The sequence below is a fragment of the Melitaea cinxia genome, chromosome 24 (assembly GCF_905220565.1).
Source record: "Melitaea cinxia chromosome 24, ilMelCinx1.1, whole genome shotgun sequence".
Classification (NCBI taxonomy): Eukaryota; Metazoa; Arthropoda; class Insecta; order Lepidoptera; family Nymphalidae; genus Melitaea; species Melitaea cinxia.
This window is the reverse complement of record NC_059417.1, coordinates 11,164,735-11,179,023: the sequence shown is the minus strand read 5'-3', so window position 1 is coordinate 11,179,023 and position 14,289 is coordinate 11,164,735. Positions and strand designations below refer to the sequence as shown.

At 36.9% G+C, this 14,289-nt stretch overlaps 1 protein-coding gene across 1 annotated transcript; it reads left to right on the top strand.

Annotated features, from left to right (window-relative positions):
- Nucleotides 1-5,674: 5,674 nt before the first annotated feature.
- LOC123665658 lies at nt 5,675-13,513 on the top strand. Its single transcript, XM_045599930.1, has 7 exons — nt 5,675-5,866; nt 5,961-6,085; nt 6,791-6,875; nt 8,965-9,027; nt 11,077-11,231; nt 12,373-12,473; nt 13,157-13,513. Exons 1-7 carry the CDS (start codon nt 5,785-5,787, stop codon nt 13,356-13,358), a joined length of 813 nt encoding a protein of 270 aa, XP_045455886.1. The 5' UTR covers nt 5,675-5,784; the 3' UTR covers nt 13,359-13,513.
- The last annotated feature ends 776 nt before the right edge of the window (nt 13,514-14,289 follow it).

Below are 14,289 nucleotides of genomic sequence, written 5' to 3'. Positions count from 1 at the left end.
TCCTATGGCTCATTTATTCCTACTTACCCCTTATAGAAAAGTTCTTAATCATAATGATCACTTTATTGAAACTATAACTTTTATTTTTTATTTTTTCAAGGTATGCCCATGCATCGATTCCCCAATCCTGAGAAGTATCTGGAGAGATTTAAAAGTTGGGTCACTATTGCTGGTGGAAATCCAGAAAGTGTTTCAGACTATGAATACTTCCAAAAGCAGAGACTGTGTGACAGGCATTTCACCGATAAAGATCGACTCAGATTTAATCGATTGAATGCCCTAGCTGTCCCATCACTACATCTTACTGGTAAGTTATCTAATCATGTTATTCAGGCTTTTTTTTAGGCTTGGCTTTTATTTTGTTTGTTTAAGCCGGTTGTGGCCAGTAACCCCATGCAGTCAACAGAAAATAATGGAAAAACCATATTACATTCCAATTTATAGAAAGTATTTTCTACTCTGGACTGTGTATAGTATTTTTCTTACTGCATACTATGAAAAATTGTATTTAGAAAATATGATTCCTTGATATAGGTGGTTTTCCTAGACGCTTAATTATTATAATTAGAAATATAAAATGAAAATTCTTCAGAGTAAAGTAATAAATAGATAATTGAAGCCTCAGACCCAGATTGTCAGTTACTAATATGGCTATGAGCTACTACACAGAACATTTAGTTATTCTTCTAATTTTACAGGCTTTACTCCAGCGGCTCCTGCCATGGAAGCAGAAGCATCAACATCCCAATCAATGGATATAGGTAACACGAATTCTTTATTTAAAGTTGCTGAACAAATACTAAGTTTTAATAAATCCTCAGATCGAATCTTAGTTTTTGCTACCTACAGCTTTATGATAACTGCACAGAATATTTAATTTTATTTCTTTTAATTTTATAGGCTTTACTCCAGCAGCTCCTGCCATGGAAGCGGAAGCATCAACATCCCAATCAATAGATAAAGGTAACTACAGATTCTTTATTTAAACTTGCGGGTGTAAATTACTGACCTACTGGCCATAAACTCTGATGCTATGTGGGAGTGAAAATTGGAAGCAGTAATAACCAAACAAAAAATGTGACATGTCTTTCTGGTTCCCACAACATAGGGTATCCTAGAGTGCGGCTAGAAGTACTTTATGTGCCTGTATGTAAATGTTAAAATTTACTTAATTTGCCTATGAAGCAGAGCATTATCCACTTGACAAAAGGTATAAAGTTGAAGCATTCTTTGTTTTCATTTAGTCGACTGCTTTGGCATTGTCTTTTGTTAATTACTATTGAAATAGTCCGAGTAGAGTTAAAATATCAATTATTACTTTAAGAAAGAATTCCTACAACATCTCAATGGTTGTCATTGACAAGTACAGAGCAGCTATCAAGAAACATTTATTATTTATTTATTCAGGTTTTTAATATTTTCCAGGCAATCTCGCTAGAACAGTTCAGAAGAAATTGGAAAAAAGAATATCTATCGAGCATAGTTATTGCAGGCGTTTGTCTGAAACAAATGTCTCAAAATCAAGTAAGTACACTAAAAACATGTTAGAATTACATTTAATACATAAGTTTTTGTATACTGTGGCTAAAATATAAAGATATTTGTTGGAGTTGTCAGAAAAAAATAAGCCATCTGAGACCTTTAATGAAAACGCTGCCTTAATCCCTTTGAGATATAAGAAAATAGTGTGTGGTGGAACTATGTATCTTATATAGGTCTACAGAAAAGTCCGCGATGGCATATGTCTCTCTATATAGATATAGACAAAAGATATAAATATAACAAAATCAAAATAATGCACAATAAAATTAATTTCGTGTCGTGATTCGACAAAGCCGCGCAAGCGCGATTGCAAATTAAATTTAAAATTTTTATATTTTGTATTTAATAAAAATGAATATTTATGTAATAAAAAGTCATTATTTTCCTGTGACGGCTCATTTTTTTTTCATATAAAAGGAATTGAACCCACATATAAAATTACTTCCAATACCGTTAATATCTTTCTTTACAAGTAACTTTCACTGCTTAATTCATAAAATTAGGGTTAGTCAATCTCTAAAATATTTTTGAAGATGGTGAATTAATATTTCTGTTACTTTCTTACAGGTGTAAAATCCAAGTTGCCATCATTGCTGCTGAACAAAATTAAAGTCACACAGCGGCAAGTAACGCAATTGAATAGAGAAGTCCTCCGATTGCGCAAGCGAGGTTTAAGTTTGAAAGCTAGACTAACAAATGCAACAAAACTCAACAGAAGTGTTGCATTTGAAAAAGTTACAAAAAACATGACAAATCCGGCAAAGCTATTCACAGGTATGCAGTGCCTTTTGACAACAAAGAAACCAAAAGGAAGGCGTTTCACTATTCAAGAGAAGGTCCTGTCTCTGTCATTATATAAGAAGAGTGTCAAATGCTATGCTTTATTGGCTAAGTATTTCACTTTGCCTTCTGCAAAATCCCTGAAAAGACTGCTAGCCGAAATTAAGCTGCAACCAGGTGAAAATAAGTTGATCCTTGAAAAAATTAAAAACACAGTTAGTGAAATGAATATTGAAGATCGCCTGTGCACATTGATGTTTGATGAAATGTCTATCACGCCTCAAATTCACTTCATTGACCAAAATGACCAACTCAAAGGTTTTGCCGGAATTGGAAAAAGCAAAATTGCCAATCACGCCCTAGTATTCATGATAAAAGGGATAAGGGCGAATTATAAACAACCAGTGGCATATTATTTCACAAGTAATATGAACAAAACGGAATTAAAAATTGTCATAAAAGACATCATACGATTGATTCAAGACACTGGCCTCAAAATATTGTGCACAGTGTGTGACCAGAGCACAGTCAATGTGGGCGCAATAAATGACTTACTAAGTGAAGAGAAGGCCAGATATCAGAGGCGAGGTATGGAATGCAGAAAGGATGTTTTCTTTGTGCAAGGCCAAGAAATTATTCCAATTTTTGATGTTCCTCATCTGTTAAAAGGTTTGCGGAACAACCTCCTAACGAAGGACATGATATATAGAGATTTTAATGATGAAGGAAAGGAGAAAGTTTTTAAGTGGCATTATTTGCAGCAGCTCTACGCTGCCGATAAATCTTTCGGAGAATTGCGCTACCTCCATAAGGTCACTGAGGAACATATAAACCGCGACAAACTAAAGAAGATGCGTGTGAAAACGGCAGCACAAGTGTTCAGCCATAGTGTTGCTGTAGCGACAGAACATCTGACAGCACGTAATCTTTTGCCTGAAGAGTGTAGAGAATTAATACCAATCACATTACTTATCGATAAATTGTTTGATTCCTTGAATAGTAACACATTTCATGTGCCAGATGGCAAAATGTATAAAGGATGTGTTAAACTATCGTCACCCCACCATCAACTGTGGGAAAAAGCAATAAAAACCTTAAAAACTGTTAAATTTATTAAAAAAAGGAAAGTTGGTGACAAAATACAAATAGTGGAAACTACAGTCCCGTCAGTGGACAATTTTATTAAAACAATTGAAGGCATGAAGGCACTTTGGAAAAAATTAAATGTGAAATATGGTTTTGATGCTATGCTAACCAGACATTTTAACCAGGACCCAATCGAAAACTTCTTTGGGAATATCAGGAGTTATGGGGCGAGAAATACGGCACCCGATGCTGTTGCGTTTGAGGGTGCCTATAAATCTTTGTTACTCAATAACTTTAACTCGCCCCACTCCCTACAGGCAAATTGTGAGAAAGACGAAAACCAGTGTTTGGAAACTTTACATTTTTTTTTAAACGAAAGCAAAATCAATGAGCCTGTACCTGATATTCCTAATGAAACAATTGAGTTCAACAATGAATTAATCACATTAGTAGAAGAACGCGAAGGAGACTCAGGTCAGAGAAATTATGTGTGTGGTTGGGTCTTGAAAAAATGTTTAAAAAGTATAGTAAAAACATGCCGTACCTGTCGGTCGAAACTAATAGAAATTAAGAATAAGCAAGATACATTTACTCGCGCGAGGGAGTATGCAAAAGAGAAACAATGGTTAGTATACCCATCAGAAGACCTAGAAAAGTGCTTTCATGAAATACAAAATATAGTGACATCATTTTTAAAAAAAAATGTCCCAACAAATGGTTTAAAAAACAAAATAAAAATGTTCACGGATGTTTTGGTAGATTTCCCATTTGATTGCAGCACCCACAAAAAAGAATTGACAGAATTTTTTCAAAATTTAACAATAAAAATATTGATTTACAGTTGGTGCAGATCAATAAACAGAATTTTAAATGGTAAATTGACATATGAGGGTGACGATGAGTTAAAAACCTATGCTCAAATATATTATAATAAACATATTAGGCATTTCAAACAATAACCCGTGTGTAAATAAAAATGTACCAAGTTTTGACCGCTTTATAGTGTTTTGTCTTTTTCACTCTAAAATGAAAGAGAGAAAACCTATTATAATAGTGTTATAACTATGACAAGTTTATTCAGCGTTTATTTGTATGGGGGTAATCTAAAGGTGCAATTACGTAGCCGAGCTACGGCTAAGAACTAACATCTTGGGCCCTGTTTAATAAATGTTACAAATTGTAATTGTAGATTACAGGCTACAAGTCTACAAGTTTCTGTTTAATAAAGAATAAATCTTACAAGGTTACCATGGTGGAAAACTTACAAAATTGTACCAACAATTTTACATATTTCTGTTTAATAAACATTTTCTCTTTACCGGTGATAATTACAAATTTGTACGGAAAACTGTTTTATTGAGCACATAATTGTAATTACAAGTTTACATATTTTGTAAATTGTAGTACAATTCCGACAGGCGGACTCGTCGTGTGTCAGAAATTTACAATTTAGTGCCTCCTAATTTACATTTTATATAACTTGTAACTTACAACTACAAATTTTAGATACAATTATTCATCGAAATCTACAGGCGTTGTCTACACATAAATGTTTATTAAACAGCATTTGTAATTAAAATATTTGTAAGATTAAATATGTAAAATTCTTAGTTATTTGTAAGGTTTATTCAACAGCACTTGTCATACAACTTAACAAATTTGTCACTTATTTACAAAATTGTTGACTTGTAACGTTTATTAGACAGGGCCCAGATGTATGTAAAACTTCTGCTTCTGACAGTATCCAAATCGCTATGATTTTTGGTAAGACTGATAAGTTACCATACATTTAGTGAGACGAAATCTAATTTCTCTACTGTGTAGTTTCTATAATGTATCTGACTGACTGTTATAAATAAACCTTAAAGTTGGAATTTGAATCTTTTTTTAATTAACACATCACCAACCTGCGTTTCAGGTTCATGAATGTAACTGTTTAACGCCGAGTTGCACGAAAATAAATTAAAATTTAAGTAGTGATTAAACTAATTTAATCGCAAGAATTGTATGAAATTCTTGTGGTTAAATTGTTACATTCATGAACCTGAAGTCAAAAACCTATACATTCCTATCTATAGATACTTATACATATAAGTATATATATATATATATATATATAGAGCTTAGTACTGGGGCCAAAATACAGTTGTCGCTAGCATTCAAACTTGGTTGCACTTTTATACCATGAGAGGGCTCTCTTTTCCTGTATGCTTATATTACTCTTTGTCGGTAATTCAAAAATCAAAAATGTCGGTTGCTTGTATTTTGTTTTAAACTATCAAACAACTATCAAATATCAATCTATCGTGTTAAAATAAATTAACAAAGTTAAGTTTATCAATATTTTTGTCCTGAAGTTAAGATAATCTTTTTAAAATGCCACGTACAAAACGACCAGTTCGAAAACAAGAAAAGACCACCGAAGACAACGACGTTCTAAAGAAATTAAATAAACTTGGTAAATATACTACAACGTGTGGTGAAACAAGTGAATATAAAGTTAAAGAAGCTATTATTACGCTTGTTACATGATAATTTCTTCATTTTAACAGTTACTGACCAGAAAAACAAAATTGACTCACGCGCACATATGGAACTTCGGAATGTGGAGTTAGCGTTCAAGATTCTTCTGGGTTCGATAAGCAATAACTACCTACAGAAGACCGTTGGACAATTGGTACGTAATTTATTTGTTCTAGAAAAAGCTTCAAAATATGCGATTACATTGTATATAATTTGTATATAATATTGTATATAATATTGTAATTTATCTACATAAGTAATTATACCAATTCACAATGCTTGTATCCTCTGTTTCTAGTCTAGTCTAGTGGTATGTGATCCATATCCTCTACAAAGTTGGTGTATACATATTTAAGAATACGTTTTACTAAAAATAACACATTTATTCAACAAATGTATTATGCTATTTTTTATCTGCCAACCCGCATTGGATTAAGCTCTGATCCTTTTCCTACATGGAGAAAGAGGCCTATGCCCAGCAGTGAGATATTACTAGCTGAAGCGACATTATATTCTTTTTTTAAATAAGTAGGTCGGCAAACAAGCATACGGCTCACCTGATGGGAAGAGATTACGGTAGCTTATAAACGTCTGTAACAACAGATGCATCGCAAGCCCTTTGTAGACTCTATCCACAATTTGCCCCAGGAGCTCTGGTCACCCTACTCACCAACAAGAACACAGCACTGCTTGAAATCAGTATTATTTAGCTGTGATCTTCTTTAAGGTCGAGGCACCACCCCAGTTTGGTTGCACCATATCTGAGTAGGGAATTTCCTGCTGTGCCCTACCTCAGTTCTGTACAATAATAAGTCGAAGTAAAATGTATATCCTTAGTTATGTATAAATATATCTACAGAAAACAGAACTGCACTTCAAGGAGCCATCGACAACAAGACGCTCGGCGACCAGACATTCAACCCGATCTGCCTCTCATGATGATGGTACGTTTTATTGTAACATTTTTCACTTTTATTCATTTTCTTCTACAATAGACTTGAAATGCTGTATTTAAAATTACTTTTAAAAATTCTTAAATTTATATTTAAGTCTGGTTCTTATTTCATGTCGTGTTATAAACTGAAAAGTTGCTGAGCAAAATAAATAATTTTTTAAATATAGGAACTGAGCATTAACTCTTTTCTCTAGTTTCTGGTTATAGAAGCTTAAAAAAGTAGTTTAAATGATTAATAAGTATTATAGTCAAATGTAGAATGCTTATTTTCCAACTATTATAATTTGCCTTCTGATTGTGTGAGTATACTTATGTCTTTACTTTCCTGTTTAATTCGGCTTTATATCATTGATTTTTTTAATTGGTTATATTGACAAGTCATTCATGAATTCTGTAAATTTGTTGTAATAGTAAGAATAAGATTAATCTGTATACTTTAATAAATACACATTATGTAACTATTATAAGTATCTTTTATCAGACATTTTTGTATATTAATTTACTAATTGAATCATTTCATTATTTTAATTGAAAGTATTTATGTACTGTTTCATTTAAATCGGCGGGAGGCGCACCCCATTATGTAACACTGACTGTCGCTACCTGGTCAAAAACACGACAATGGATTTATTGTAAAAATTTAGGTTTTATAATAGCTGTATCACAAAACAATTTTATTTTTCGTCAAATTTACACCAGCCAAGCAACAGACAAAGCCAGCCCTGCGTGGTGACTATGGGCAAACACACGAGTTCACGCCATTTTTGCCGTGCAACTTGTGGAGGCCTATGTCCAGTAGTGGACTGTGAAAGGCTGCTGTGATGATGATTATGAAATGTCCGAATATGTGAGGTCACCGGTATACGGTCTTAACCTTCTTGTTATATATTCGTTATTGTGATAAATTTTGGAAATATTTTCTGAAAGCAGTTAGTCATCTATTTGTTCTTTATTCAGAGATTATTAATTTGTTAGTCTAAAGCACCAAAAAAGAAAAAGTAGAATATTAAAAATAATAAGACACTATCAGTCGCACCGGGTAAAAAATGCCCCACATGCCCCTAAAAAATCTGTTGGTGATAAATACCACATTAACAGTGGTCAGTCATTCAAACTTATGCACCGTTGCATTTTTTCACGAAAGGTACTGAAAGCGGCTCGGCACAAAATTAAGCAGAAACCATAAATATTTTTTAATTTATGCATAAATTAAAAAAGGAATATTATCAGATGAAATATATATGTACTTAAAAAAATACTGCAAGATAATTTGACTAGCCCTTGTGCAGTTTGTAGTGGCCCTGCTTTCTGTTCCGCGGCGACTCCCGCCTGAGTCTGGGTGTAATATTTGTATTTATATGTGTATTATTTGGTGTATATTTATTAAAAAAATAAATAAATAAAATAGGTATATATTTACCGATAACAGTCGGCTGTTACCTACACGAGCATTAAATGGCTTTACCACATGTTCAGACGACTGTATGTGTATGTTAAAAGATATTTATTTATTTATATTTTAATTTAATTATAGGAAAAGTTGTTAATAATCGCTTATACTGAGATAAATGTTATTTGTATCAAACCAGTGAGATGTATTAAATCAAACCCCATAAACTACATACAAGTGGCTGTTGTGCTGGCGGTCGCGGATTTGATCTCTGTTCACGTTCAGACATTTGTATTGGCCATATAAGTAGATATTTGTCGTGGTCTGGGCGTTTGTGCTTGTGTATTGTGTTTGTTTCCGACCCCCCGACATAGGAGAAAATGCCACTGAGGGCCATTGAGAAGCGTGAAGCATTTATTATTACTACCATTTCTAAGCTTTGTACAAAAAAAAATTACATTGCCAAGAAAGATTTTGTAATAAAATCAGTTCAATGTAATGCCCCTCGCTTGTTTGTATTCACTGTAAATTTAATTATTTCACAAAGACATTACATGAAATTAAAGACATACAGATTTATCAGTTTCTACTATTACAACGAAATGCACAAAATTATTTACGCCATATCTTGCACAATCACTAATCATCTAACAACATTAACTCCGACTAACCGGGAGCTTTGGATCAGGGTACCTCACTGAGAACTCATCGCAAGGCTCCGGTGAACGGGGAGCTAAGAAGACTCATATGGGTGAGTCGCTTTCTTCTTCAACATTTTTCATTCATTTAAGACTATTTATAAATTACGTCACATGTAAAAAAGGTCACTTGTCACATTTACTTGTCCCTCAAGTGTGACAAGAAGAGGATAAATTAGAAAATAATGAAACTTAACTAAAGTAAGAAAGGAAAATGGATTCAATAACTGTGCCATTGTGTGACAGAATCCAAAATGTTCGTGGCGTCACATTAAGATCTATTAGTAAATTCTGTACAAAAATGATGTACTGTAAACTCAAAATTGCAAATATGTGACATGAAATGTGGGATAGGTTCATATAACATACTGAGGTGTGGGATGCGGGGAGATACAGTTAAAGGCACACAAGTGTTCCGGACAACGCTCTGCACTTTACAATGATGATACTTACTTTATAAGCTAAGCTATAATTATGTTACCACACTACAATACCAAACGTGATATGACCTATAGAAAAGGGTGATCTAGCATTGCAAATGTGTGACTTGACACATACGAAATGGTCATACAACATTACAAGTGTGACAATCATCGCTTTACATTATCGACGTAAGGTCTAAGAGTGATCCAAATAAAAAACTTGTGACGTTATTTATGAATAGTCCCTAGTTCTGCTCTGTATTGACTTATTTCACTTTACTTATTCTATTTCAAAGTTATTTAATATTATCAAAGATTTTAGGTATTTATAGCCATAGATTAGTTTCAAGTAAAAATTAAAAAGTGATTTAATATTAAATATACCTACTTAGAATCCTTTATTTTTAACATAATGTGTGTTTAAATGTATTTAGTTTTTTCATACAGAATGTCTCTTCCTCTTTTTTTGTAATTACTATGTGTATGTTCAATATGCTAAAGCTGTACACATTTTCCATTATTTCAATTTATATAGGATGATCAGCATGTGCCATCCCGTAAAAGGGTTTTCTGTATATTTTGTAGATTATTTTCCGCATGCAAATGAAATTCCTAGCTTTAGCTTAATTTAAAATACGAGGCACTCCTTTTTTTTTAATATAACGAAGATGGCAAACAAGCGTACGGCTCACGACGTAAGCGATTACCGTAGCTAATAGACGCCTGCAACACCAGAAGCATCGCAAACGAGCCGAACCTACCCTTAATTCCCCCCAGGAGCTCTGGTCATCATCATCATCATCATCATCATCATTCCAGCTTATTGCAGTCCGCTGCTGGACCTAGGCCTCCACAAGCTTGTGCCAAAAATGCGTGAACTCATGTGTGTTGCCCATAGTCATCACGCTGGGCAGGCGGGTCGGTGACCGCAGGGCTTTGTCACACCGAACACGCTGCTGCCCGTCTTCGGCCTGTGTGTTTCAAAGCCAGCGGTTAGATGGTTATCCCGCCATCGGTCGGCTTCTTAAGTTCCAAGGAGCTCTGGTCACCTTACTCATAAAGGAACACAACACTGCTTGAAAGCAGTGCTATCTAGCTGTGGTCTTCTGTACGGTCGAGGTACGACCCCAGTCGGGGATATCCTGAGCAGGAAATGCCCTGCTGTGCCCCACCTCGTTAAACTCGGCCCGCGTCCCCCGCCCAAGCCCGTCACAAGGCTCGGTGCGGCGGTGCCGTGAGCTGACGTGCCCTGTGCCGTGAGCTGACGTGCCCTGTGCCGTGAGCTGACGTGCCCTGTGCCGTGAGCTGACGTGCCCCGTGCCGTGAGCTGACGTGCCCCGTGCCGTGAGCTGACGTGCCCCGTGCCGTGAGCTGACGTGCCCCGTGCCGTGAGCTGACGTGCCCCGTGCCGTGAGCTGACGTGCCCCGTGCCGTGAGCTGACGTGCCCCGTGCCGTGAGCTGACGTGCCCCGTGCCGTGAGCTGACGTGCCCCGTGCCGTGAGCTGACGTGCCCCGTGCCGTGAGCTGACGTGCCCCGTGCCGTGAGCTGACGTGCCCCGTGCCGTGAGCTGACGTGCCCCGTGCCGTGAGCTGACGTGCCCCGTGCCGTGAGCTGACGTGCCCCGTGCCGTGAGCTGACGTGCCCTGTGCCGTGAGCTGACGCCCCGTGTGGCCCGCAGCGCCGCCGTCGGCGGGGCGCAGCGTGCGGCGCTCGCGGTCCGCGGACCCGGCGCGCAAGGCCTCGTGCGCACTGCGGCGCCGCTCGCGCTCCGTCTACCGCACGCCCGCCTACAGCAAAAACGCGTCCAGCTGCTACCCCGTCATCACGCCCAAGGTATTTATTTATTTATTTATTTAACACTTTATTGTACACCATACAAATAAAATAAGCAAGCAACATTAGCAATAATTTGTAGAAAAAAAAAATGTACAAAAGGCGGCCTTATTGCTTAAGAGCAATCTCTTCCAGGCAACCTTAGGGCAAAGGAGATGATATATTGACGGTGTAGGTGTAGAGTATAATTTTATAAAAAATAATAGAAAGCAACTCAATAAATAAACATACATACTTACATAGATAGTTTGTTTACATACATACAAACACACACATACACACAGACACACATGCATACACACACATACACACAAAGTTCATACTAGATAACTAAGAAGTTTTTAAACAAAATTAATAGTGACAGAAGAAGACAATCATGGTATGCGATGTTTACGTCTATCATAGGCTGTCTAGCCAGTTGGCGCTGTCTGACGACCGCTCTGGTGCAGTGCAGCGCCTAAACACCGACGGTCGCGGGTACGCTTCAGCCTGTAGGAGACGTAGGACAAGGATCAGAGCTTAATCCACCACGTTGCTCCGGTGCGGTGGCTACTATTAGTAACAATCGCTATCAAGTGTAACATGGTAACAACCGGGACCGACGGCTTAACGTGCTCTCCGAGGCACGGTGGGGAAACCTACAAGGACCGCACAAACATAAACATCTGTATGGCCAATACAAATGTTTGTCATGGGCGGGTATCGAACCCACAACCGCCACTGCTGTGACCGTTGCGCCAACGTTTCGCCGATATACATAGAATAATAAAACTGTTTTCTTTTCAGATAAAGATGCATTGGACACGCTAAGTCATTGTTATATCTGATTTATATAATTTTTCTGTTTATATTATACAAATATTTATTTCCGGTCTGGTTGTTAGTCCTTGTGGGTCTCCCCACTGTGCCTCGGAGAGCACATTAAGCCGTCGGTCCCGGTTGTTATCATGTATACCTGATAGCAATCGTTACTCACAGTAGGGAATATATCCACCAACTCGCATTTTTTTTACCAGATACAAGCAATTATAGTCATGAATTTTTCAACCAAGCTAGAAAGCAATATCTTTCAACCTGATGAAAGGAATACTGTTTTGTAGACATAGTATATCTGTATGTTTACACATATATCTGCCTCCAGGTGACCCCTCACACCCCGCTGACCGTTCTCCGCCAGCCCCGGGCCGGGGAGATGGTGTTGTCCATGTCCGGTTCCCCGGTCATGGTGCCTTCTGTTTGCACGTAAGTATTTACTCCCACAATATATGGTATACTGTGATAGGCTAATGTATGTCACCTCAGAACTTTTGACTGGGTAGACCGATATAGATAATATTTTTCCTAGATCGACAGATGGTACGTGTCATGTGGTCTCATTTTAACTGTGATCTAATACCGCATATTTACTTGACAATTTTTTCCTCTACCTATGTTGTTATTACTTGTCGATGAAATTCAAGTCAGTTTTTCTTTTCATTTGCAAGCAAATAAAATTATTATTGAGAAGATAATTAGATGTACATTTTCTTTGACATTTGTTAAGTATATAATCATCTTATGATCAAATAAATATTTTCATTTAATTATACTACTTAAGTCTAGATACCACGTTACAACCTGTGGTACAGAATTTCTCGTGAGAAAGTTTTATTTTACGATTTGCTGTAAAATTGACTTGATAATCCAGATCCAATAATCTCGGATATACATTATTTATTTATATAATATCTTGAGCAGCTATTGTTTTGAATTACTTAGGTTTAGAAAGATAGAAAGAATAGAGAGAATAGAAGAGAATATAGAAATTGTTAGTTAGTCAAATATACTGAATTATTAGTCTACTGTTTTAGTTACTTTCAGATTTTTAGGTTAAATTGTTACTTTTATTTTATCATCGAATTTCATATCAAATCAACTTATTTCAGGATGCAATCACATGAGAAAGCCAACTGCAACATTCTACTACAAGACGGCACAATGCTGTCATTGCAAGCGAAACAACTCCGTCAATCACAAGCGTACATACCATTCTCTCTCATGGACTCCAACGTGCTTCACCAGCTGAAGACCTTGAAAGATAACCTGGCCACAGTCGTGAAACTCGGCGAAAAGGCCATAGTGAAGTGATGGGTTACGGCTATGGGATTATATGGTAAATTTATGTCTAAAGTTAGGTGATAGTTTGTTATTAAAGTGACTTATTTCGAAGTTCAAAGGTGAAACTCTAGCTATGTTTATGGTTATAGAAAAGTTCTGAGTATTAAATTAATAAGTGGGAAAAAGTATTTTCGTTTCTTGAATGTGTCACATAAGGTCTGTGTTTGACCAAACGTTCCTACAATATTAATCTAAATCTAACTACCCATCTACTATGTTCTTTATTCAAGTTCGGATCCAGGGGGGGGTTATGGGGGTCATAACCTCCCCCTGGGCTGGACTAGGTCCAGAACCTAGGTGGACGACTAATTAAAATTGTCAAACATAATATTTGGTCATTCGTTAGTTAAGTGGGCTCCGATTTATGGGGTGAAATGGGGGTGGGGGGGTAAAGGGAGGTGGGGAGGGTGGGTTTTTTAGCCCCCCGTAGTGTGTATTTCACGTAAACCCCGTGGTTTCGAAGATTTCGTGTTTGAAGTTTTGGGGTTAACTTTACGTGATTCAGAGATATTACAATACCTTAGAGCTCCGTGTCTGACTCCACCTTAACTCCGGTGCAGCGGGAAGTGCACTCATATGCTCTGTTCACCAACTTTCACACTTTATTTTCGAACAAATTTACGTAAAAACGATCTCGATTGCAAGATCAACAAACGATACGAACTGACGCTTAACGACTGACAAATCGACACTTTTAAACAAAATAACGCGTCAGACATAATATTCTAATAAAATTAGTAACATTGCGTGCTAGACTATAGGTTTAGAAATTCGAAAAATACCCAAAACCGAATCGGAGCACCCCACTGTCCACGTGGTCTTGGTCTGTCCTACCCCTAGAGTGTTTTTTTTGTGCCGCGGAGGCGCGGAGGGAGGGCAGCCCTCGCCCGCCGTGCGAAAG